The 26803-nt window shown below is 40.9% G+C and overlaps 1 protein-coding gene across 12 annotated transcripts in view; it reads left to right on the top strand.

Moving 5' to 3' along the window:
- Positions 1 to 10009: 10009 nt before the first annotated feature.
- Positions 10010 to 26803, top strand: part of GSK3B (glycogen synthase kinase 3 beta) — a 262572-nt gene continuing 245778 nt past the window's right edge. For 7 of the 12 annotated variants that reach the window (XR_004181669.1, XR_004181667.1, XM_021933116.2 and 4 more), the window contains exons 1-2: positions 10693 to 11116; positions 26044 to 26082. Coding sequence is in view for 8 of the 12 variants with exons in the window: in XM_021933116.2 (XP_021788808.1) it covers positions 11029 to 11116; positions 26044 to 26082 (127 nt within the window). In the remaining 4 variants the exon portion in view is untranslated. Of the gene's footprint in view, positions 11117 to 26043; positions 26083 to 26803 lie in introns of all 12 variants that reach the window. The other 5 variants (XM_031662257.1, XM_021933111.2, XM_021933109.2 and 2 more) reach the window with 2 other exon arrangements.

Here is a 26803-nt window from a genome sequence, read left to right as displayed (position 1 = left end):
CAAAGCCCAGCCTTTTTTTTTTTTTCCCCTGTAACATTTAAAACTCCCTCAAACCTACCTTTTCAACTTTATCTTCCATTAGTCTTCTCTATCAGCTTTTTGTTCCAGCCAAACTGGTTTTCCCAAAGTCAGAAGAACAGAGTCACACTGTCCTTAATTACTCTTACAGCTCCACTCACATGCCGGTTTACTAAAGAGAGGGTTTATCTGATGGGTTGAAATGGAAGTGATGGAAAGTAATTTACTTCCCCTCTCCTTTCTTCATCTTCAAATCTTACTAGTCATCCTTTATGATCACTTTAGATTGAAGTGTCTTCCACTCACCTATTATACATAGGAATGCATGGGCAATTTATTTAAACTTTGTAGTAACAACCATATTAACAAATTATGGGCCAGGCATGGTGACTCATGCCAGTACAGTAATCCTAGCATTTTGAGAAGCCATGGCAGGCAGATTTTGAGCCCAGGAGTTCGAGACCAGTCTGGGCAACATGATGAAACCCCATTTATACAAAAAATACAAAAATTAGCTGGGTGTGGTGGTGCACCCTTGTAGTCCTAGCTACTTGGGGGGATGAGGCAGCAGGATCCCTTGAACTTGGGAGGTCGAGGCTGCCGCACTCCAGCCTGGAGGTCAAAGTGAGACCGTGTCTCAAAAAAAAAAATAAAAACCAAATTATGTTCTGCCTCACAACTCTTTTATAAATTCAAAATGTGATTTTTATAATTTATTATTTAACTTGTCATGTAGTTGCTTCCCTAGAGGGTAAACTCCCACAGGACACTGATCCTCTCATTCATCTTATATCAGATGCCTAGCAGGTGTCTCCAATATAATAGTCGCTATTGTCTAGTTTTACTATTTTAACTTATATGACAAAGGATTATCATAAAAATTTTGGTTGGAAAGCTTTGCTGAGAAATGTGAATTTTTTGAAAGAATTCCATTGTAATTAGAGGCTTCTGAGGGACTGTGAATCACAATGAAGAAATAATATAAATGTTATTTTTTGGGCCAATTCCCCTTAAAATCAAACACAGAAGTGGAGTACAGTGGCTTACACCTGTAATCCCAGCTACTTAGGAGGCTGAGGTAGGAGGACTGCTTGAGCCCAGAAGTTCAAGGCTGTAGTGAGCTATGACTGTGCTACTGCACTCCATCTTGGATAACAGCAAGAATAAAAAATAAATAAAAGTAAACAAATAGAAATTTATTATAAAAACACCAAACAAAGACATTTAAATATTTTCATTTATAATTAAATATGTTATTGACAAGTTATTCTAATTTCTGTCTTCCTTTCCAATCTTGATCCAAATGTACTTACGTTTTACAGATTGGAAATATGGTACATATACAACCTGAAGTTCTATATTTTTCAATTAGTGTTGTTTCCTAAACATATTTCTGAGTTACTTTTGGTAGTTGTATTTATTTTTACTGGCTGCCTAATATGGAGTTAATATAACATAGTTTACTTTACTCCTCTATTATCCTGTGATATTTTCCTTTATTTTCTCTTGGCCCACATCTTAGACATTACATAATTTCAAACTATCTCAAGGTCTCCAAATACCTTGTTAAACATTTCAGGCATTGCATAACCTTTTCTCTTTGCCTGGAACGTTCTTTCCTTCCTTATCCATCTGTACAACTATTCTTTGTCTAAACTAGTGGTTCATAAACTTTTTTTTCTTTTTTTGAGACTGAGTTTCACTCTTGTTGCCCTGGCTGGAGTGCAATGGTGCGATCTCAGCTCACTGCAACCTCCATCTCCCGGGTTCAAGCAATTCTCCTGCCTCAGCGTCCCAAATAACTGGGATTATAGATGTCCGCCACCACGCCCAGCTAATTTTTGAAGTTTTAGTAGAGACGGGGTTTCACCATGTTGACCAGGCTAGTCTCAAACTCCTGACCTCAGGAGATTCACCTGCCTTGGCCTCCCAAATTGCTGGGATTACAGGTATGAGCCACCACGCCCGGCTTGTCCATAAATTTCTGATCTTGAGCTAACATGATATGCACATTATAAGACATACACAGAAATTAAAAAAGGATTAAAGGTGCAGTATTTTAAAGATAAATTTCAACCAGCCGGGCGTGGTGGTTTAGGCCTGGTAATCCCAACACTGTGTGAGGCTGAGGGGGGCAGATGACCTGAGGTTGGGAGTTCGAGACCAGCCTGACTAACATGGAGAAACCCGGTCTCTACTGAAAATACAAAAGTAGCTGGCATAGTGGCACATGCCTGTGATCCCAGCTACTTGGGAGGCTGAGGCAGGAGAATCACTTGAATCCGGGAGGCAGAGGTTGCAGTGAGCCAAGATCACGCCATTGTACTCCATCCTGGGCAACAAGAGCGAAACTCCGTCTCAAAAATAAATAAATAAATAAATAAATAAATGAAGATAAATTTCAATTATTTAAGGTCCCAAACCATTTTGTTTTCACCCTCCAACTGCTATTGGGCCCCTAACAATTATTAACACTTTTTCCAAAGCATTAATCTTCGTTTTGATAATTGTGATGACTTCATACTACCACAGCTACATCTCAATCATACTTTAACTTAGAGTAGGCTTTGACTTTAACAATAGTGGACAGTAACTTCATGTTTCAAATATTCTTGAGAATTTCAAAATTTTCATGGCCCATTTCTTGTCAAATTTAGTAAGTACATTATTGTTTTTATCTAGTGATGTGACTGATGAAGAGCTCCTACCAACAGTAGAAGAATGTCAGCTTTGCCATTTTGTTTACTCTTTAAACATTAGTAAAATCTGTTATCTACATTTTATTTGTAAAAATCATTTTCAATAATCTATGGAGATTAATTTAAAAACCAAAAAACATAATCTGGAAATCCACTTAATTAAGTACAAGTAAAGTGCTGTACATTGCTAAAAATTTTAAAAAGCAGGAGGGCACCTAGAATTCACAACCCCTTTGAGGCTGTGGATTCATCCCCTTCCCTTAGGACAGTTGTACTGTGGATCGCGTAACACCTCTTCCTTCATTGTACGGATGGAGGAGCGTGCCAGCGTCTATGAATACCATTGGTAAAAATTTTTTTACTTTTTCTTTTCAGAGATGGAGTCTTGCTCTGCCGTTTAGGCTGGAGTGCAGTGGTGCAATCTCAGCTCACTGCAACCTCTGCCTCCCAGGTTCTAGCAATCCTCCTGCCTCAGCCTCCTGAATAGCAGGGACTACAGGTGCATGTCACCACGCCTGGTTAATTTTTTGCATTTTAGAAGAGACAGGGTTTCACCATGTTACCCAAGCTGGTCTCGAACTCCGGAGCTCAGGCAATCCACCTGCCTTGGCCTCCCAAAGTGCTAGGATTACAGGCGTGAGCCACCATGCCTTGCCTCAATTTTTTTTTACTTTTTAAGATAAAAATAAATTTCAATAGTTCTAGCACCCCAAAAGATCATCCTATCTATCCTTTAAGTCCATGTACTCCACTCTGGAGACCACTAGTTGAAATACACCTTGGAAACAATCTCTGGGACACTTCCCTTCCTCTGTTAGCTCCAAAGCTGCTCAGTGGACCTTATGGTATGTGTTTAGATGTCTCCTCCACTGTAAGAGAGCTCTTTCAAGGCTAGGACAAAAGAGCAGTCATCTCTGGATGGCTTTTATTCATCTTCATACTCTTGTACTCCTTGGGCGTAACACAGTGTCCTACAGAGGTAACAGGAGATGGATAAATGCTCACTAAACAGACTTGAGTGAAGTTCAATTTGTTTCTTTTGGATGACTATTTAAGGAGAAATTCCTAGGGCTAGGGCACAAGAGGTAACCTACAGGTTTGAAAACTACTTTCTAGCTGTATGAATTTAAGCAAGTTACTTCTCTTGTTCCTCAGTCTTCTTATCAGTAAAATAGAGGTAATAACAATATTGTACTTACTATATAAGGAGTTCTGATATTATATGCCCCAAACACCAAGCACAATATCTGGAATGAGTTAGCTTTTATTATTATTACTTTTTTTGATATGGAGTCTTGCTCTGTCGCCCAGGTTGGAGTGCAGTGGCGTGATATCGGCTCACTGCAAGCTCCGCCTCCCGGGTTCACGCCATTCTCCTGCCTCAGCCTCCCAAGTAGCTGGGACTATAGGCACCCGCCACCACGCCCAGCTAATATTTTGTATTTTTGGTAGAGATGGGTTTCACCATGTTAGCCAGGATGGTCTTGATCTCCTGACCTCATTATCCACCCGCCTTGGCCTCCCAAAGTGCTGGGAATACAGGCGTGAACCACTGTGCTGGCCAACTTTTATTATTGACCAAAGAGCACAATTTTTAAAATGGCTTTTCATAATGTTACCAAATTAAGCTCCTGCTGATGATTTCTAGTACAGTCAACAGGTCACTTTCTCACGCTGACTTTGGTATAAACTGATTCCTTTACATAGTATATGAAGTGTCAGTCACAGTCAATCTCTTTTTGGCATTAAAGGCTGCCTACGGAGGGATAAATTTCTGCTGCTGCTTCAGAGCTTTTAAGTGTCCTGATTTTCTAGTTCTTTTGCTCAGCCCCAAAACTGCCTCCTCAAATCCTTCTGAAAGTGCCCATTTAGCTGCTGCTACTTACTTTTCTGTTAGATTACTTTCCTGTGGAATATACATAAAAGTCATTGACAAAAGGTAAAGACAATTATTAGAAAGCATGAAGACAATAAAGATCCAAAATAAAGACGATTATTAGAGAGCATAAAGACCATAAAGATCCAAAGCTAATATTTCTAGACACTTATGTGTGCACATACAAGCACATATATATAATTTCAGAGAAATGAGTTCAATTATATTACTGTTTTTTCTTTTTTTTTTTTTTTTTTTAAAGAGACAGGGTCTCACTCTGTCACCCAGTCTGGCGTGCAGTGGTGTGCTCATAGGTCAATGTAACCTCTAACTACTGACCTCAAGTGATCCTCCCACCTTGGCCTCCCAAAACACTTGGATTACAGGTGTGAGCCACCATGCCAGGCCAGTACTACAGAAAGCCGAGTGATCTAGTATAAAGAGGCTGCACTCAAATAGACTCTGTTGTAAATCCCATCCCTACTCTGTCATCTATGAATCATGTGACCTAGAGCCATATACTTAGCTGAAGACTCATATTTTTCTCTTCATTTATTAAAAATAGGGCTAATAATGCCTATCTTCTGGGGTTTTGAGGGACAACTGAACAGCTGCTCAATAAATGTAAGTTTATTTTCCCTTCCTGTTCATCTTTTTGTTTGTTTGTTTGAGAAGGGGTCTCACTCTGTTGCCCAGGCTGGAGTGCAGTGGTGCGATCTCCACTCACTGCAACCTTCACCTCCCAGGTTCAAGTGATTTTCTCGCCTCAGCCTCCCAAGTAGCTGGGACTATAGGCATGTACCACCATGCCCAGTTAATTTTTGTATTTTTAGTAGAGATAGGGTTTTACCATGTTGGCCGAGCTGGTCTTGAACTCCTGACCTCAAGTTATCTGCCCACCTTGGCCTCTCAAAGTGTTGGGATTATAGGAGTGAGCCACTGTGCCCAGTCCCTTCCTGTTACTCTTCACTTTGACCTTCATATTGGAGGGCTTTCCTAAGCCTCATTACTAAACAACTTTTTCATCTCATCGTATCTGATGGTAAGTATCTGCAGCAGAGGCCATATCTTATAAAATTTTGAAGATCAGTACCTAATAAGATTTAGTTTTTTTTTTTTTTTCTTCCTGAGACAGGGTCTCATTCCCATTGCCCAGCCTGGAGTGTAGTGGCACAATCTCGGCTCACTGTAGCCTTGACTTCCTGGGCTCAGGTGATCCTCCCAACTCAGCCTCTTGAGTAGCTGGGACTATAGGCATGTGCCATCATACCTGGCTAACTGCTGGACTCAAGCAATTTGCCCGCCTCGGCCCCCTAAATTCCTGGGATTATAGGCGTGAACCATCAAGCCCAGTCCATTTAGTGTATGTTTCATTTAATACGTATGTATGGCCGGGCACGGTGCCTCATGCCTGTAATCCTAGCACTTTGGGAGGATGAGGCCAGTGGATCACTTGAGACCAGGAATTCAAGACCAGCCTGGCCGACATGGTGAAATTCTGTGTCTACTAAAAATAAAAATACTAGCCACGTGTGGTGGCGCACACCTGTAATCCCAGCCACTCAGGAGGCTGAGGCATGAGAATCATTTGAACCTGGGAGGCGGAGGTTGCAGTGAGCTGAGATCACGCCATTGCACTCCAGTCTGGGTGACAGAGTGAGACTGTCTCTGTCTATCTATCTGTCTGTCTATACTTTTTGAGACAGTCTCACTCTGTCACCCAGGACAGAGTAATTGAGGTCCCAGAAAGGGTTCTGTCTTGGACTTGTTTGGAATAGTTCATGCTGGATTCATCTAAATAAACTGCATATCATATTCTATGTGCTACTTCATTATTATTATTTTTCATAGAGATGGGGTCTCACTATGTTGACCAGGCTGGTCTTGAACTCCTGCCCTCAAGTGATCCTCCCATCTTAGCCTCCCAAAGTGGTAGGATTACAGGCATGAGCCACTGTGTCTGGGTTCTACTCCTATAGTTTCTTCTAGTTTCAGCTAAGTGATTTTAAGCAAGTCACTTAATCACTCTAATGCAGTGACCTCATTTGTAAAAACAGAACGATGGTTTCTCTTCTTATTTTACTGGATTGTTGTGAGGACCAAATGATATAATGCATGTCAAAGTGCTTCATAATCTGCAAAGTGCTATACAAATGCTTGTTATTAGTATAGAATACATGAAGCCATTGAATTGTGGACTTTCATTCTTATCTATAATCTTGTAGAGCACTCACCAACATCTTCCCACTACACTACTCACCTGTTCTGTAACCCCTAGCCTTCCTTCATTTATCTTTTTCTAATTTCTTGGTTTATTGTTGCTTTGCTTTAGAATAACTGATCTCTACAAAGGACATTCTGATGAGCCTCAGAGGAAAACAGTTATACCAATGGATGTGCCCACAACCAGGTATACACCATAGTACAAGGCATATGGTTTAGACTATAAGATAAAGCAAAGCAAAATGTATCAGGAGAGGTACGGAGTAGAGGCTACGAACAGGTAAGAACAGGAGATCTGAATCCTCGTTCTGCCTCTTTAACTTCATGGGCTTTGGGTAAGTTAGGAAACATTTCTGGGCCTCAGTTTTCTCATCTTAAAATTGGAAGTGATTATGGTATTTATTTCATATAATTTTTATAAATTTAACTGGGAAATTTTGTGTGAAGCATTTAACTCCACCTGGCATATTGTGAACACCTAATAAATATTAACTATTAGTTATTATAAACTGATAAATTGTTGGCAGCAAGCAGGAAAGAGACAGTTGGAAAGTTCAGAGAAACTACTGAATATTAGTTTCAATAGCTTTGTATTGTCTCATAAGCTTCTCCTTCCTCAAGTCCTCATTTTAGATTGAAATATACATTTTTTCCCCTATAAAATTTCCTCTTGGTCAGATTTTAAAAAATAGCATCAGCTGAAAATATTTGAAGGCAGCAACAGTAAAGCTGCTAATCATATCCTTACGGAAGACTATTTCTATACCTATTACATACAAGAGAATAGCCATGTTTCCAAATTGTACAACTTAAACATTTGTTATTTATTTTCCAGCTGGTATAACTAGGAGTAGGGACGGGAAGTATAGAAGAGGTAGGCACGATTTAAAGTTTTGCCTCACAGCATTTTAGGGAACAGCGGCAAAGGTCTTTCATAATAAACAGCATGGAGAGGCACCACAGATGACAAGGTTGCCGAATTGAATTTGCTTTTAACATTCTTTACCCTCACCCATGGCATCCAGTGACCTTATGCTCTTTTCATTGCAAAGAACAAGAACCTCTACCGCTCTTAGGCTGTAAAACCTATTCTCAGGTTTGTGATTACAAACTGCCTGTTGGCCTCATCGGCCAAGGGATGTTTTTACGTTGGTCTGCAGGGTTTGAAATATCGGTTATCAACATTTAAAAATACAGAGATTTCACACAAAAATCCAATTTGGGGGTTTCTTTTGGGAGGAAAAAAAAATTGAACATCTGAGAACACTGGACCCACATTCCTGAGGGCAACAATCTGCTAGAGCTGAGCAGCTGTTCCTTCTAGTTATGGCATGGATATTCCAATTTGCCATTTCCCCCATCATTCCCCATTGTCTTACACAAGGCCAGTCTCACTCATTTGCTTTACTTGTCTGGCCTCTATAGCCATCTGAATCTGCAAACACTATCTGGACCTTTCCTGTCTTCCATCAAAGCTTACTTTGTTCTGTCCCAAGTCCTTCATCAGTGTTTCAATGCAAGAGCCAGGTAATCTGATCAAATTTAGGTCCTTTTACTTGTGCTTTCTGGAGACAGTATCCTAACTGAAAGAGATGATTCTGCAGGTAGAAATTACAGGAACCACTGGATTACAATCAGGATGGCAACTGTCTGTTCTACTTTCTCTATCTTGACGTAGCCATACCTCACTGTTCTAAAGCAGACCAAAGGAACTGGTTCTATCGTAGAACAATGGACGCTGGTCTTACATATGAAATCTACTCAAGCTGCACTTTTATAGATCACCCTAATTCCAAAAGATCCAAAGCTACCACGGGCTCCTCTAACCCCCCATTTCCTCGGAGGCTTCAGGATATCCGGCCTGACGGCATTTCCCCTCACCTGCTTTCGGGGCCCGTTTTGCGCTGGGCAGTTGCGCCCAAGGAGCGCGCGCATCCAGCATGAGCTCATTTCTCATGGGCGTTTCCAGAGGCCCGGCCGGGCCGCGCACACCAAGCGCAGCGGGCCTCTCTATCAATGGCCCCAGAGGCTGGGCGGGGCGCGGCCACCCAAAGAAGCTTTGTTCCCATTTTAGCGTCTGAGAGCTTGCTGCCGGCTGGGAAGGCCCCCTTTGTCCGTCAGGCCCTTTCGGGGAAGAGGCCGACACCCGGCACACGCGATACAGGGCAGAGAGGAGCCTTAGGCGCGCAGAATTGGCTGCGCCCCGCCGAGAGCCTCCTGTGGATGGGGCGAACCCCTCGACCCCTCTGCTCGCTTGAGCGCTTAGAACCCAGCGCCGCCGACCGCAGCACTTTCCGATTTGCTGCGCCTAGGGCAGGCGGTCCGTATGTGCGGTTTCCACCGTAGTTGGAGGCCGCAGGCGAGCCGTCGGGTCGTCAGCCACGACCCTAGTCGGGCATCTCCCAGGTCCTGGGACGGAGGCCGAAGGCCAATCACACCGCAGCTAGGTCTTGCGATTGGACGGCAGTGAGAGCCGATTGGCCACCGCCGCGAGTTTCGAGCTCCACCCTCTCCCTTTTGCCCCAACTCCAGCGCCTAAGCTTCCGGCCAATGAGACGGGGCTTTATAGACGCCCTCCCTTCGCTTTCTTCTCCCCACCTTGGAGAGGGAGGGGAAGTCCTGACTGGCCAAACTGTCCTCGGAAGCCCCCTTCCCTTCACCAATCACCGAGGGAGGTACGCTCCCAGCGGAGTTTTCCAGCCAATTACAAAGCGGCGGCGGCGCCCAACCGTGCAGTTTCACCAGGGTCTCTGGGTTTCACCGTCTTCAACTCTTCAAGCTTTTTCGTGAGGGCCGGCGACTCTGATTGGCCACTGTTGCCATTGTCGAATGTCTCCTCCAGCCAGCCACCGAACAAGGCGAATTCACCCTTTCCGTTCGGCTGCCTTCGGCATTTTCCGCTCTTTGGGCGTGGCTTTCCAGCGTCACTTTCTAATTGGTGTCTCAGGCCGATCGGCTTTTTCCGGGAGGAGCCGCAAACAAACGACGTCCGTGATTGGCTCTGTTCGGGCTTCGGCTCCCAGCCGAAGCGGGCGAGAGTGGGGCTCGGGCGGCGATTCCCAGACGCCTGTTACGCGGGCGGCGGGGCGCTGGGCGGTGTAAGGCTGGGTGGGGGAGGAAGGAGGTGGAGGAAGAGTAGGAAGGGGGAGGGGAAGTGGGGAAGTGCAAGGCGGCTGCGCAGACAGCGCTCCTCACACAGAGCAGCCCCTGACCCGGGCGAATGCGGGCTTGTGCCGCCGCTGCCACCGCCGCCCGGGCCGAGTGACAAAGGAAGGAAGGAAGGAAGGAAGCGAGGAGGAGCCGGCCCCGCAGCCGCTGACAGGGTTCTGGGCTGGGGGCAAAGCGCGGACACTTCCTGAGCGGGCACTGAACAGAGGCGAGGGGCGGGAGGGCGGCCGAGCTGTTGCCGCGGACGGGGGAGGGGGCCCCGAGGGACGGAAGCGGTTGCCGGGTTCCCATGTCCCCGGCGTATGGGGAGCAGTCGAGGAGCCGCTGCCTGGGGTCTGAAGGGAGCTGCCTCCGCCACCGCCGCCGCCATGGCCGCTGGATCCAGCCGCCGCCTGCAGCTGCTCCTGGCGCAATGAGGAGAGGAGCCGCCGCCACCGCCCGCCTCTGACTGACTCGCGACTCCGCCGCCCTCCAGTTCGCCGGGCCCCCGCCGTCAGCCCGCCGGATCCCACGGCTGCCGGAGCTGCAGCGTTTCCCGTCGCATCTCCGAGCCACCCCCTCCCTCCCTTTCCCTCCCTCCTACCCATCCCCCTTTCTCTTCAAGCGTGAGACTCGTGATCCTTCCGCCGCTTCCCTTCTTCATTGACTCGGAAAAAAAAATCCCCGAGGAAAATATAATATTCGAAGTACTCATTTTCAATCAAGTATTTGCCCCCGTTTCACGTGATACATATTTTTTTAGGATTTGCCCCCTCTTTTCTCTCCTCCCAGGAAAGGGAGGGGAAGGAATTGTATTTTTTCCCCAGCCCTAAATCATCTATATGTTAAATATCCGTGCCGATCTGTCTTGAAGGAGAAATACATCGCTTGTTTTGTTTTTTATAGTATACAAAAGGAGTGAAAAGCCAAGAGGACGAAGTCTTTTTCTTTTTCTTCTGTGGGAGAACTTAATGCTGCATTTATCATTAACCTAACACCCCAACATAAAGACAAAAGGAAGAAAAGGAGGAAGGAAGGAAAAGGTGATTCGCGAAGAGAGTGATCATGTCAGGGCGGCCCAGAACCACCTCCTTTGCGGAGAGCTGCAAGCCGGTGCAGCAGCCTTCAGCTTTTGGCAGCATGAAAGTTAGCAGTGAGTATTGATTTTATTTTACGCCCCTTTTCCACCTCGCCCTTAAAATAAGAAATCTCGGAATACCAGGATCTGAAAATATTAGACTTCCTAATATAACAAACAGGCAATGGAAAAGGGCAAAACCTATCTTCAGTCAAGGATGAAGCAGCTCCCTCTTTACTCCTCCCATACCCCCTCCCCCGGTCTCATTAACCTTGAATTGAGATAATATGATTTTTATTTGGATGATTCGATTTGAAACTGCTTTCTTATACTTTTCTTGCTGTTGGTAGTCAGTTTCATCAAGTGCTTGAGTGTTTCCACGTTAGTGATGACCGTGTTTACTTGCCCATCCTTTAGAATAAAGAGAAGGACAAGATTTGATTAATAAACCATTGTGCACATTTGCAGAATGTATGTCTTTTGGAATGAGAGGGTATTTTAGGTCTCAGGATTTATCATAGTTTGGTATACTTAATAGAGACATTAAACGTCCCACCCTCCCAACATTTTTTTCTTGTCTGTATGACTACACATAGTATTTGTTCTTAATTTGTGGATGAACTTGCTCAGTAACCATTCACATTTGGAGGCTGTCATTGATTTCTCTCTTTAGAAGGGACTAGTGGGAGCCAATAAATACCCAGCAGCAGTAGCATCTCTGTATGCATTTGTGTTCAATTGGATTAGTGGTTTGATGTGTTCTCTCTTAACCTTCCTGTTTTGACATTACCAACCTGCCACCGTATAATTTATATTTAATCAGAAGGTAACATGGAAGTATTAATAGGTCCAGGTTTTGATTGAGATTTGTTTTGTCATAGTGCCAAATAGTAAGTTAAATGTTGTCACTGGCTCATTACATTTAAGTTCAATTTTGGAGTACTGTTGCACTCCTGTTAAATGTTCTGGGGGGTTCCTTAAAAAGGACGATTTAAAATACTCTTGCGTTAGTTTCCATCACATTTAGATAACTGTGGATTTAGTTAGAAGAATGTGGATTTAGTCCTTTCCATTTTGGCTTTTGCAGATGGTTGTGGTCCTGGAAATAATAGGGATATTTGGACTGTGTTCAGGGTTGTGGATAGACTACTCTTGTCCTGGGTTTGTGCTGAGAAGTATGCTTTTGAAGTGTTTAGTATATACTAAGTATCTAATGTTCCAGTGTATCTCTATTTATGGAGAAGTTCATGTGGTGTTTAATGACAGCTTGTTTAAACATACTTTCAGAATTTAACAAAAATATCTATGTTGTTTCCTTATTGTGGGAAAGAGGGTCATCATGAGGGCAAAGAAATTACTGTGTTGCCTAGAAGAACGGAGAGAACTAAAGAACTGAGATTTTAAGAACTGACACACACAAAAAACATGTATGTTATGTGAAATTGATTATATTCTTAGGCAACATAAAATGATCACTTTTAGTTGAACTCAAGATTTCAGTTCGTGTTGGCTTTGGGAACTAGCCTGAAACAGGGTAGTCTAGGTAATAGCTGAATGGGAGATTATTTTTCAAAGTTAATTTTTTTTTTCCCGGTGGTTTGCAAGTAGAGAATGCCGGGGTAGGAAAAGAGGACAGCTGATTATGCATCTTTCAGGGAAGGGTCGTGCTTTCTAAGCGCTTCATGGAGTCATTTGAAAAATATTTTAAAATTCCGGGGTAATTTTCAGCTATGATGATACAAATCTTATAATAACTACTTAAGAGCCTCTTGTGGTACTGGAGTGTTTGTATGTTTTACATCTTGGTAATATAGGTTGAAAACCAGTCAATCAATTTCAGCTAATTGATTTATTAGCTTTATTTCAGAGATCTATAATGTTAGATTATAATGCTACATTTTGGGACTTTTCATTTTCTTTCCAGGATTTTCTTTGAAATTACTTTTGAATTCTTGATAATGCAGATACTAAGGATGGAGTAACTCTTGTAAAATATATAGATGAAAATGTTTATTTTCCGATTACCGTATAGGTCAATTTAGAATTTAAAAAGTTGGAGTTTAGTGTTAATTATGTGTTTTTGACAGCTTTGACTTTAAAAACATTTAAAAGAAAGGGGAGTCTTTAAGCATTTGTTAGGATGCTAGCATTCTAAGGAACCCCTGTTGAAAACAGAAACATAAGAAATTGTAGTCCTTGCTCTCAAAAGCTTATTTGGTTGTAGAGGGAGGCTATGGGAAAAAAATTAAAACAATAGCATGATGACTGCTAGATTGTAAAATACAAATTGAATCATTTGTTCAGAGGGGCAAAGAGTAAAAGGGTGAGACTGATGGGTGGGAGAGGAAAGACTTCCTGCGGACAAGGTGTATTAAGACTGATACTAAAGGAGGTGGTAACTTGAACTGGTAGAAAAGCATGAAAGGTCTAGGTGGAAGGAGTGTACCAAGGCACAAAGATGATGAGTTTTGCATGAGAGGCAATAATCAAGTTGGCAAATCTGAGTTAAAGGGGCCTACGTAAGAACATAAGAACAAATGGAATTTGAGAAATAAAAGAAAGTTAGCTGATGGAGGGCAGAGGGATTCTGTAAAAGTTTGAGATTCAAAAGAGATCTGGATTTACTGTTGGCTGCTGAACAAGATGTAAGATGATTTTTGCAGTTGAATTAATGAATTATAGTAGAGAGATGCTAGAGCCTTTTTAGGGAGCTAGTAGGGTATGTTGTGAATCATGAGGGACTAAAGTAAAATGTGAAAATGGGGTGAAAGGAACAGGTTTGAGAGACAGTGTGAATGAAGAACTGGCAGAACTTCATACTGGACTGAAGTGGAATATTTGTGAAGGAGTCAAGAGTTAAAAATAAATTCTGATGTTACTGGCCTGGAAGACTTCACTGCTGAGTTATATTGTTAATTGTAATGGGAAAATTGAGAAAGTGCTGAGGTGAGAGGGTAGGTGAGTTCACTTTCTTAAACTTTAATATACAATAAGTTCCCTTGAAATTCAGACAGCAGTTAGTTACTGGCAATGATATTTGACTTCCTAGTCTATTAATTGCACAGTTTCTTATTTTTCTACACCTAAAAATGTTGGATTTATATTTGGGAGCAGTAAACTAAGGGCTTTTATTTAAATGCTTTTCATCAAATTCCAATTTTTTTTTTTTTTTTTTTTTTTTTAAATACAGCTTCAAAAGCCTCACACTTGAAACCTAGTTATACTAGTTTCATGATAGTTTATTTCAAAACAATGAAAACACTTTTTGGACTAAACTGTGACAGAAATATTTTAAATATTTTATGTAGCCATTAATCTTTGATATATGCTTAAAACTTGTTTTTTATAAATAATGATTATTATTTTACATGCAAGATTTATTTAGGAATAAAGTATTGAGATCCTTCACTTTGTGAAGACTCCAGAATAAATTAAAAGTTGATTTTATAACAAGTAGTTTTTGCCCTTTTTGTTGAGTTTAGGCATTAACCCCAAATTTAAATCAGTATATTTGAGATACTACTTTTTACTTGCTATAGCGAAACCAATGTTTCATTTTTGTTCACTTCCAAGTTTACGTGTAATTAAATAAATGTTTATAAAGTTTTTCTTTAGAATCGCATGATATTTTACTCAATAGGGAAAGTAAGGGACTGTGGCACTTTTGGCTAAAATATTAGTAATAACTCCTTTTGGTATACAGTTGGAGAAAATTTAACTAGTTGTTTAGGTTTAATGCTTAAATATAAGATTTAGAAAGATGAAAATAAGTCTGTATCACTTAAGTTGTTTCTTCATGTAAAACGTTTTTAGATCAAAATTTCTATTAGCAAAGAGAGAATAATAGTAGCTGCATATTATTCTGCAGTATTAGGTCATATGGTGATTAAAGCCAAAGAATAGGTAGCAACTTAGAGTTTCCATATTCCCCTGGGAAGTTTAATCTCTTTACGACATCTAAAAATTAGGTGGTTAGAGTTTAGCCCATTTCCTGATAATCTTGTGTTAATGTGGAAAAGAGTTCATGTGTGAGACTGAAAACCAGAACCCTATTTTCAGTCATTTCCCAACCCAACTTCCCCAGAGTTGTTAAAACATTTAAGATATTTAAGAATTGTATGCTTTCTTGTTGCATGCACCTGTAGAATGCTAATTGTGAAGTGACAATAAGTCACAGGCAAAAGGAAAAACTTCAAGGGATCCCAGAGATTCACAAATCACCTTATGGCTGATCAGGAACTACATTTAGAAAATGAGGTGACATCTTCTCATTTCACTGGCAAAGTTCAGCTGAAAATCAGTACTTGCACCCTTTACTGTCTATCCCTTGTATTAGAATTGAGTTGCAGGTGTGAGATAATACTTTGGAGAAACAGCAAGGCTGGGAAAGTCAGAGATTTTGTTCCAGCAGCAGAGTCTAAAGAGTGGGAGAGCCCTATTTGTGTGTGCACTTTATGCATAGAGAAGGCTGTGAAACGTGCATATGTTGACCCTATTGTCACAGTTCTGTACTTTTAAATAAGACCCATGAGGTTGAGACAGGGATGGAGAGGACAGGATGTGAGATTGTGGTGCCTCTTGTGTTGCTCCACCCTATAATGGAGAATGGAGGGGCAGAATGCTTGCGTGGGTGAGACAGGAGTGTGTGTTGGTACTAACAGGACCAACCGGGTTCCCCAGATATTGTTCTACTAAGAACATAATCACCATGATAAGTAAATTAATTTGTTGGAATGTTTATCATCATTTTCTAGCTGATTTTTTTGGGGGGGGGGTGGTGGTGGAAGGGGAGTTTTGCCCAGTTTCAAGAATAAAAGCATTTTCATTGTTCAGAAGAAGAGCATTTTCATTAAAGCGGAGGTTGCACTCTTGGCTTTTTATCTTAAGTTATACAAATCATCCTTGTTTATACAAATCAAATTGCTTTTGAAATTTGTTGAGTGTAATGTATAAATGTATATTTATATAAAAACCTGTGTGAATAGAACAGCAAGGAAAAACTGAGGGTAGAGTTAAATAACAGTTTTTCCCTGAAGTTTTCTACCTTTAAATTTATATAAAAAAGAAATATTTATTCCATTTTGCATTATTGAGTTTTCTAGTTTTTTTAATGAGCTAATACTCAGTACATAATGGACATTTTTAGTAAATTATTCTAATATACTTGTGACTGTAATGCATTTGATGTGGTATAAGATTTAGAAACACAATTTAGTTTGGCTGGGCATGGTGGCTCACGCCTGTCATCCCAGCACTTTGGGAGGCCGAGGCGGGTGGATCACGAGGTCAGGAGATCGAGACCATCCTGGCCAACATGGTGAAACCCTATCTCTACTACAAATACAAAAATTAGGCGGGGGGGCGTGGTGACTTGCGCCTATAGTCCTAGCTACTCAGGAGGCTGAGGCAGGAGAATCGCTTGAACCCATGAGGTGGAGGTTGCAGTGAGCTGAAATCGTGCCACTGCACTCCAGCCTGGGCGACAGAGCGAGACTCCGTCTCAAAAAAATACAAAAAAACACAATTTAGTCAATTTGGGTTCTTAGTTTATAATTCCCCTTCCCATTTTTGCTTATATTTTGGGAAGACAGGTTGACTTCCAAACAATGTGCAGGTTCCAATTTTGTACGTGATTAAATCTTACATTTTTTGTATTGAATAGTTTTCCTAGCATTTTTGGTTTGATCACTTGAAGTAATGATGTATTTGTCTTGAAACTAGTTTTGTCAAACCAACTTTTTATTTTCAGAGTACCATGGTTAGTTAACAACAGCACAAAGCCAAGTCCTTAATGTGTTCCCTTAATAACGTGATCTGAGGTTAATTTCTTGATTCTTATTTCAAATCAATTTAGTAATAAAAAGTTCACATTTCTTGTTTTTTCTTTTGTTTTTTTTTTGAGATGGAGTCTCACACTGTTGCCCGGGCTGGAGTGCCATGGTGCCATCTGGGCTCACTGCAACCTCTGCCTCCCAGGTTCAAGCAGTTTTCCTGCCTCAGACTCCTAAGTAGTGGGGATTACAGGTGCCTGCCACCACACCTGGCTAATTTTTTGTATTTTTAGTAGAGACGGGTTTCAGTATGTTGGTCAGGCTGGTCTCAAACTCCTGACCTTGTGATCTTCCCACCTTGGCCTCCCAAAGTAGTGGGATTGCAGGCGTGAGCCACCACACGTGGCCAAACTAAATTGTGTTTCTAATTTAGTTTCCCCAAAGAGTAACAGCTATACATCAATGTGGAATTGGGTTATTTGGAATCTCACCTTACTGGAATTGGCTGGTAGTTGACAGTAAACCAGAAGCTCTCCTGAGCAGCTAATATCTGCAGGCAAATGGGGTATAAACTTTGCTCATAGGTTAGTCTTCAGGCTTTTATTAATGGTTCTTTGTTATTATTTAACACATAGTTGTAATTCATTGAGTCGTCTGGTTTTTTTGAAATCACAAATCAGAGGGAAATGGATAGATATTGATTAAGCATTATGCTACTGAAAGGAATGGATGATTTGGGGAAACAAGCATATTGGGATTACTTAGTGTATGTAGTGTATGTAAGTTCATACAGATCCAGGGTAAATCACTCTGATAATTGTTCAAAACGTTCACCCAGAGAAATTTTTTTTTTTTTTTTTTGGAGACAGGGTCTCGCTGTGTTGCCTATGCCTAGCCTGGAGTGCAGTGGTGCAGTCTTGGCTCACTGCAGCCTCTGCCTCCTGGGCTTGGTGATCTTTTAACCTCAATCTCTGGAGTAGCTGGGACCATAGGCACGCGCCAACATGCCTGGCTAATTTTTGTGGTTTTTGTAGACAGGGGGTTTTGCCATCTTGCCCAGGCTGGTCTTGAACTCCTGGAATCAAGCAGTTCTGCCTCAGCCTCCCAAAGTGCTGGGATTACAGTCATGAGCCACTGCACCCATCCGAGAATATTAATTCTGTTTTAAAGAGGCAGGAGGTAGAAAAATCTCTTCTGGAGGCCTGGGCTTCTGCATAAGCTACATAAAACATCTGTAATTTGTTGATCACTGAAGTGATGAAGAGAACTGGGTCATCTCTGTCTGATTCACCATCTTCTAGCTGAATTTCAGCAATATGGATAAAGGTACTAAAGTCTTCAGTGTGCTAGCCCAGGGTATTGTTTCCAACTCTTTCTTCCATTGTCCATCTACATTTATTAACTCAGCAGCAGAGTTTTATCTGATTTAAGATTTGTTGTCTTGGCCGGGCGCGGTGGCTCAAGCCTGTAATCCCAGCACTTTGGGAGGCCGAGACGGGCGGATCACGAGGTCAGGAGGTCAGAGATACATCCTGGCTGACCAGGTGAGAGCCCGTCTCTACTAGAAATACAAAAAACTTAGCCCAGGCTGAGTGTGTGGTATGCCTATGATCCCAGCAGCTACTCAGGAGGCTAGAGGCAGGAGAATGAAATATAAACCAGAATGAGCTTGCAGTGGAAGGCTAGAGATCAGCCCTGCACTCCCAGCCTAGGCAGCAAATGAGACTCCGTCTCAAAAAAAAAAAAAAAAAAGATTTATTTATCTTACTATTTTCTATTTTTTCCCCTTCCTTAGGTATGCATATGGAGTGCTGCTTGGATTTTGGCTGGCTTGTACCTTTTGTTTGTGGACTGCTTAGAAGGCACTGCATGGAGTCATTTAAGCTTTCTTACGAATTATAAATAGCTGTTTAGAGAGGAACTTTACTAGATACATTTATGGCCTATGAGAATTGAAAAGCTGGCCATCTTAATTGTTGGGCTGAAGAAGAAGGGTGATAGTGGCAAAGTAGTTTTTCTTTTGGAGGTCTGAGAAATTTTTAGGGGCTTAATTGGCTAATATAACTAGAAAGGTTGGGTGTTTTAGATTTTTTCCGAAGGATAGGTATTGTCTTTAAATGCAACGCTGTCTACTTCCTGTTACTTTATAAAATTAACTAATTTTACTTTTTTTTTTTTTAACTTTATTTTATTTTATTTTATTTTTTGAGACGGAATATCACTCTGTTGCCCAGGCTGGAGTGCAGTGGCACAATCTTGGCTCACTGCAACCTCCACCTCCCTGGTTCAAGCAATTCCCCTGCCTCAGCCTCCCGATTAACTGGGATTACAGGCATATGCCACCATGCCCCGCTAATTGTTTTAGTATTTGTAGTAGAGACGGGGTTTCACCATGTTGGCCAGACTAGTCCCAAACTCCTGACCTCAGGCAGTCTGCCGACCTCGGCCTCGACAAAGTGCAGCAAAATTAGTTAATACTTTTTAATTGATTAACACTTTCTTCATGACTTGTGTTGAAGTTGTTGAGTTGAGTCAAGTAAATTTCTGATGCTAGATTTTGAGTATGTGGTGTGAGCACCTGAAGAGTTAGAGGTACTGGTATTATGTCTGACATCAGACTGATAGTATTTGCAGGGACATTTGCCCTAGTGGAATTGCAGGGTTTTCACATTGTACACATTACTTAAATTATGAAAGAAAGGGGGAAACTTTGAGTTGGTGGAGTTTTAGTAATAAGATATAATTACATGTGTATGGAAGAGCAATGTACTGTATATCATATTTGCGTAATATATGGCAATAATGGCAGTAATTATTGAGTGCAGTGTGCCGGATAATTGCGTGTTTTATTTACCTATTTTGCTTTAAATTTTAAAAAATGTGATTTACTCACATGGTTCAACATTTTAAAGATATTCAGTGAAGTCTTTCTTCTCTCTTGCTCTGCAGCAACCGGTTCTCTTTCCTGGAGACCACTGGCATTACAATTTCTTATGTGTCCTTTCATAGGTATTCTGAATCTTTACAGATTACTGATTTCTATAGTAGACTTCCATTTTGTGTATACATACATAAATTAACAATAGCTTTAGCAGAAGTGTTAGAATTAAAACAAATTTAAATCACTAACTCTAGAAAATTGCTATTTTTCAACCTATTAAGTTAGTTAATATTTATGTCTCTGAATGTAAGTTAGTTGGAGAATAAGTGCAACGATGACAGAGCTCCTCTCGTGGCAATTAGAGGTAAAATGTTAATAGTCCTAACCAATGAACAATTAATAGCACATTTAAAATAGGCGTTTATTTCATGGTAAAGAAAAAGACAAAGGATAATTTTTTAACTTTCTATTTTTCTAACATCTCAGATGAGAAAACCTGTTCTCTTGAGAGATCAGAGGCGCAGAGTGCGTCAATGTCAATGAAGCCTGTGCCTTTTACCTCTTTAAGAGCGTATGGTTTCATTCTGCTCCTAAATCAAGCACCCCTTAGTTGTTCAATAAAAATTACTTTTATAAAGGAATATATTTATATGATTTAAAGAAATCAAATAGTGCAGAAGGGCTTATGATGGCAAGTAATCTTCTGTCTTCCAGTCCTACTTCTTAGAAGCAACATTGGCTATGACAGCTGTTTCCTCTAGTAGTTTTTATCGTATTTTTAATTATATACTTTTTATCTGTTTCTTAAAATTAATTTTATATTTTTTTGTCTTATAGTGGTAGACATCATTTATTATCATACCCATCTCCCTTTTGCTTTCATACTGATATAATTATACCACTATTTAAAAACTATTATTTATTTAAATTATTATGCAAATTCTCAGTATGTAGACATGGAACAGTATTCTATGTAGAAACAAGTAGTACACAGTGATCATGTTTCCTTATGAGAATAGTTTTATTGAGATATAATTCACATACCATAACATTCATTTTTTCAGTTCACAGGTGTTCACAGACTTGTGTGACCATCCCAACCATCTAATTTTAGAGCACTTTTATCATTTCAGAAATAAAGCTTATACCCATTAGCAGTCATTCCCTGTGTTCCCCTTCCCCACAGCTCTAGGCAACCACTGGTCTACTCTCTGTCTTTATAGATTTGCCTGTTCTGGACATTTCATATAAATGGATTTATGTAATACGTGGCCATTTATGACTGTTTTGCTTAGCATAATGTCTTCAAAGTTCTCCCATGTTATAGCATGTATTAGTACTTCATTCCTTTTTATTGCTGAATAACATTTCATTGTATGGAAATCCCACAATTTGTTTATTAGTTGATGGACATTTGGATTGTTTCTGCTTTTTGACTAGTATGAATATGCTGCTGTGAACATTTGTGTGCAAGTTTTTGTGTGGACATATGTATGTACCTAAGTAGTGGAATGGCTGGGTGATAATGGTAACTCTCTGTTTAACGTGTTAAGGAGCTATTAAGCTGTTTCAAAGTGGCAGTCACATTTTTTCCTTTGCTTTTAATCTTTTTAGACTTCATTGTTGCCATTTTCTTTCTTTCTTTTTTTTTTTTTTGTACTGATGGTAATAATTATAATCTCAATTCTTCCCCCCAGATGTACCCATTTATCAGACATTCTCTGAATTTCTACCTGCCTCTTGCTCCCTTTCTTTTCCTGGAGCCCTCGTCGTACTGCTGGGATCTGACCTGGTTGTTCTCCAGGCCCCGTTGTACAGCTGTCATCCTCTGACTTCTTTCATTGCTCTTCAGGGTTGGCTCTCCAGTTTCCTGGGTCCCATGTCTTTGTATCATTGAATAGTTCTCATCTGATAACTGTTTGATAAATATACCTGGAAAAGTTGTTCATTGTTTTTTTACATATTTGTTCCAAAAGGTCAGTTAAGAAGCTATACACCTTTTGGGCAGATATCCTCACCCTTGCAGTATCTAGATACTGAGAAATAGATGCTCGAAGTTTACTTTGTATCATTTTATCAAGTGATTACCATGCCAATATGAGGCAAGTACAAAAATCTGAAAAATATTAATATTAAGTAATTGTTTAGACTAGAGCTTTTCAGAAGAAATATTATATAAGCCAAAAATGTGAATTATATATGTAATTTTAAATTTTCTGTGAACCACTTTGAAAAATAGACACAAGTGAAATTAATTTTAGTAATATATTTTATTTAACCTAGTGTATCCAAACTAATAATATATCAAGATGTAATCAATATAAAAATTATTGAGATATTTTACATTCTTTTTTTGGGTAGTAAATCTTTGTAACCTAGTGAGTGTTTTACCCTTAAAGAAAATACTAATTTGGGGTTCGGGCGCGGTGGCTCATGCCTGTAATCCCAGCACTTTGGGAGGCTGAGGCGGGTGGATAATGAGGTCAGGAGTTCAAGACCAGCCTGGCCAAGATGGTGAAACCCCATCTCTACTAAAAATATGAAAATTAGCTGGGCATGGTGGCGGACACCTGTAATCCCAGCTACTCGGGAGACTGAGGCAGAGAATTGCTTGAACCTGGGAGGCAGAAGTTGCAGTGAGCTGAGATTGTGCCACTGCACTCCAGCCTGGGTGACACAGCGAGACTTTTTCTCAACAACAACAACAAAGAACATACTAATTTGGACTAGCCACATTTCAAGTGTTCATTATCCGCATGTCGCTAGTAGTTACTATATTGGACAGTGCAGGCTTAGAATTTTGTCCAGGAATTATCTTATTTTTGTTATTCTTAAGTAATGGAAAAGATGTGTGTGGTTTAAAAACATTTCATTGATTTGTGCCTTTGTTGTTAATCATGTTCTCAGCTTATTTTTAAATTTTATATCACATTAAAAGAGGTTGAAGATTGTTATGTTTTTCAGAAAGGGGCTTGCTGTAGGGTGGGTAGTGATTCTTTCCACTCTTATTTAGTAAAACTGTTAAAATAGCTATTGAACTTTTTGCTGTTAAGATAATTAGATGTCGGCCCCAGTGGAATTTTATCCATGCAAATACACTTTGTCGTATGTTGTTTCCCCTTGCTGTTTCAAAGACCTGGCTGGCTTTCAGTCTCAAATACCACCTCAACTCCTATTCATGCTTACCACAAGGCATGAAATTCACTTGCGTATGACTCCTTCGGCACTCTCTGTGGCCCTTCTAATGTTCTTCCTTGTATTCTCGTTAACGTGTCTTGTTTCTCCGTAGGGGATCATAAGTTCCAACATGACATAAAAATGTTTTATGCATCTTTGCATTTCCTGCAGTGTGGAGCACAGTCCTTTTTGTATTGGGACACTTAGTATATATTCTAGTTGAAGGCAGTTTGTCATGTGATATGGTGTCTAGTGGTATGCTAGTTTCCAGGTCACCAACCAATTGCTGATGTTTCTAGAACATTTAAGTTTTGATATAAGAAATTAAGTTAAATTTGTTTTTTGTTTTTTTGAGATGGAGTCTTGCTCTTGCCAGGCTGGTGTGCAGTGGCGTGATCTTGGCTCACTGCACCCTCTGCCTTCTGGATTCAAGTGATTCTCCTGCCTCAGCCTCCCCAGTAGCTGGGACTACAGGCATGCACCACCACGCCCAGCTAGTTTTTGTATTTTTAGTAGAGACAGGGTTTCACCGTGTTGGCCAGGATGGTGTCCATCTCCTGACCTCGTGATCTGCCCGCCTCCCAAAGTGTAGGGATTACAGGTATGAGCCACTGTGCCTGGCCCTGTTTTTTTTTTTTTTTAATTTTTAATTTTTTTAATGTGAAGGAATGATAGTAGGAAAGAGACGTAGAGACATAGAAATACAGACATTTCTGTTGCGCTGTGTGCTTAGCGCTGAGTAGCTCTGAAATCTTTGGATGGATGACTGAATGAAAACAAGGACTTGGGTGCTAGGTTGCACTGGTTGGTAAGCACGGTACCTTTGAAACATTGAGCCTGTGAAGCTACTATGGTATCCCCTTCCATTATTTTATTTGGAGTGGGTAAGGACTGAAGAGAGATTTGTAGCAGTGAAACCTGACAATTCGGTTTCTTTCCTTACACCAAGTAGCTTACTCTGCAAAAGAATAAAGTAAACAGACAGTATTTAAATATGAAAAGTCCTTTCATCATGGATGTACTTAGGTGTGTAATTGTGTTGTGGGGGAGGTGTGAAACTAATTTTTTTTTTTTTTTTTTTTTGAGACTAAGTCTCGCTGTGTTGCCCAGGCTGGAGAGCAGTGGCGCGATTTGGTGCACTGCAATCTCTGCCTCCTGCGTTCAAGCGATTCTCATGCTTCAGCCTCCCGAGTAGCTGGGATTATAGGTGTCCACCACCATGCCTGGCTAATTTTTGTGTTTTTAGTAGAGGCAGGGTTTCATAGTGCTGGCCAGGCTGGTCTCAAACTCCTGTCCTCAAATGATCCTGGCCTCCCAAGGTGCTGGGATTATAGGCATGAGCCACTGCGCCTGGCCGAAACTAATTTTTACAAGACCTCTTTTTGGGTCTTTAAGATGATGTTCGTTTGTTTGATATATTACTATGTCAATTCTAGAGCTTTCCCAGAGAGGGTGAGAAATATTAATAAACAATAGGAATTCTATTGCTAAATAATGCAACTTTTTTTTTTTTTTAATTATTAGAGGAAGGAATGTGGTCGTCTTCTTCCTTCTTCTTCTCTCCCCCTCCTCCCAACTTTTTTTGGAGACAGAATCTTGCTCTGTTGATCGGGTTGGAGTGCAGTGATGTGATCTTGGCTCACTGCAGCCTCAACCTCATGGGCTCAAGCAATCCTCCCACCTCAGCCTCCACATTAGCTGGGTCCACAGGAGTGCGCCACCATGCCTGGCTCATTTTTTTATTTTTTGTAGAGACGAAATTTTGGTATATTGCCCAGGCTGGTCTTGAATTCCTGAGCTCAAACAATCCATCCATGTTGGTCTCCCACAGTGCTGGGATTACAGGTGTGCGCCACCTCACCTGGCCATAATACAAATTCTTAAATAGTGGTAGAATATGACTTTCTATATTTGGTTTTGAAAAATAAATTGCTTTCCACATATCAGCATGGTATTTCCTTCTGTGATTAAATGTGCGCATTGTGAGATGTTTGGCTGGTCTAGGGTACAAGTCTTAGACATAGAAGAAATTTCTCTGTAAGTAGCAAATACTTGTTATGCCCTTCTTGAACCAAGAGGATTTACTAAAGAACAAGGTATAATTCTATTTAAATTCAGTTGAACATCAGGAATAACTTTTACTGAGAGACTTTGAGGCTGTTAAAAAATATATTTATATAGGCTGGGTGCGCTGGCTCACTCCTGTAATCCCAGCACTTTGGAAGGCTGAGACGGGTGGATCACTTGAGATCAGGAGTTTGAGACTAGCCTGACCAACATGGTGAAATCCCATATTTACTAAAATTACAAAAATTAGCCAGGCATGGTGGCAGGCACCTATAATTCCAGCTACTAGGGAGGCTGAGGCAGGAGAATCGTTTGAACCCGGGAAGTGGAGGTTACAGTGAGCCGATATCACACCACTGCACTCCAGCCTGGGCAAGAGAGTGAGACTGTCTTAAAAAGAAAAAAATGTGTGCGTGTGTGCATGTATGTGTAATTTCCTGTCAGATTGTAGATTAAAGAAGAGCTGTGCTTTTTGAAAGGATAGAGGAGACGGGCCAGGTGCAGTGGCTCATGTCTGTAATCTCTCCGAGAGGGAGGCTGAGGCTGGCGGATCCCTGAGGTCAGGAGTTCGAGACCACCCTGGCCAACATGGTGAAACCCTGTCTCTACTAAAAATACAAAAAATTAGCTGGGCATGGTGGTGCATGCGTGTAATCCCAGCTACACGGGAGGCTGAGTCAGGAGAATCGGTTGAACCTGGGAGGCAGAGGTTGCAGTGAGCCGAGATCGTACCACTTGCACTCCAGCCTGGGCAACAGAGCAAGACTCCATCTCAGAAAAAAAATATATATATAGAGGAGAAGTTCTAGTATGATATTTCTGCTCTACATTGGAGAAGGAGAACTTAGTTAGAAACAAAAGGTGTGTTTGTTGTATTTGTCATGACTTCCAAAATGGGAGCAGGTGGGCCAATTCCTGGGTCCTTAGAAAAGAAGACCCAGAGACAGGAGATTGTCTGCCTGCACTGTATGGGTTATGGTATCAATGTAAGTTGTATAGCTTGTTGGCTTTCAGTATTAGGAGTAGGAAATTGTTTTAAAATGCATTTCACATTATATCTAATTAAAAACACATCTTTTTTTTTGTTGTTAATTTCTTACATATAGCTGAGAAAGCCTGTGTACTTTCTGAAGTCTGGGAAAGAGGTAAGAAATGCTGCTGTGGACCATAGGAGTTGGGGTGGGGGAAGAAGCTAATTAGAAAAAAGTTTGTGGTCATGATAGATTTTGAGTTTCTCTGGATGCTGTTGATGATGGCCTGAGTTTTAGAACTCAGATTCAACTACCCTTTGAATGTGTATTGTGTGCCAAGCACTCTCATTCCATTTAACTTTCACAATGTTCTGTAACAATATTTGCTCCATTTAATGAGTGAAGCATCTGAGGTTAAGATATGTATATTTTTAACTGATTTATTCCGGGGCCTTACAGTTTGTAGGGAATAGGTTCCGGATGTTGATCCCAGGCCCTCCAGACTTGAAGTAAAGGAAGAAAATTTTTGAGTACTTACTATGTCGTTGTACAATAGTAAGCAATTAATTTAAAATAAGTGTTACTATATATATTTAAGATATACAACATGATGTTAATATGATACATATTATAATAAAATGGTTACTATAGTAAAACAAATTAACATCTCCATCTCACATAGTTACTGGTCCCCCACCCCAACCAAGAGCAACTGTAATCTATTTAACATTCAACAAAAGCCTGGGTACAATACACTATTATTAACTATAGTCTTCATGTTGCACGTTAGATCTTTTGACATGTTTATCCCAGGTGTTTGCTGCTTCCTATGCTTTGACCTACATCTCCCCATTTCCTCCCCTGCTCAGACTCTGCTAACCAGTTTATTCTCTAT

The sequence above is a fragment of the Papio anubis genome, chromosome 2, assembly GCF_008728515.1.
Source record: "Papio anubis isolate 15944 chromosome 2, Panubis1.0, whole genome shotgun sequence".
NCBI lineage: Eukaryota > Metazoa > Chordata > Mammalia > Primates > Cercopithecidae > Papio > Papio anubis.
Note: the sequence above shows the minus strand (reverse complement) of the source record. Positions and strands in the feature narration are given on the sequence as shown.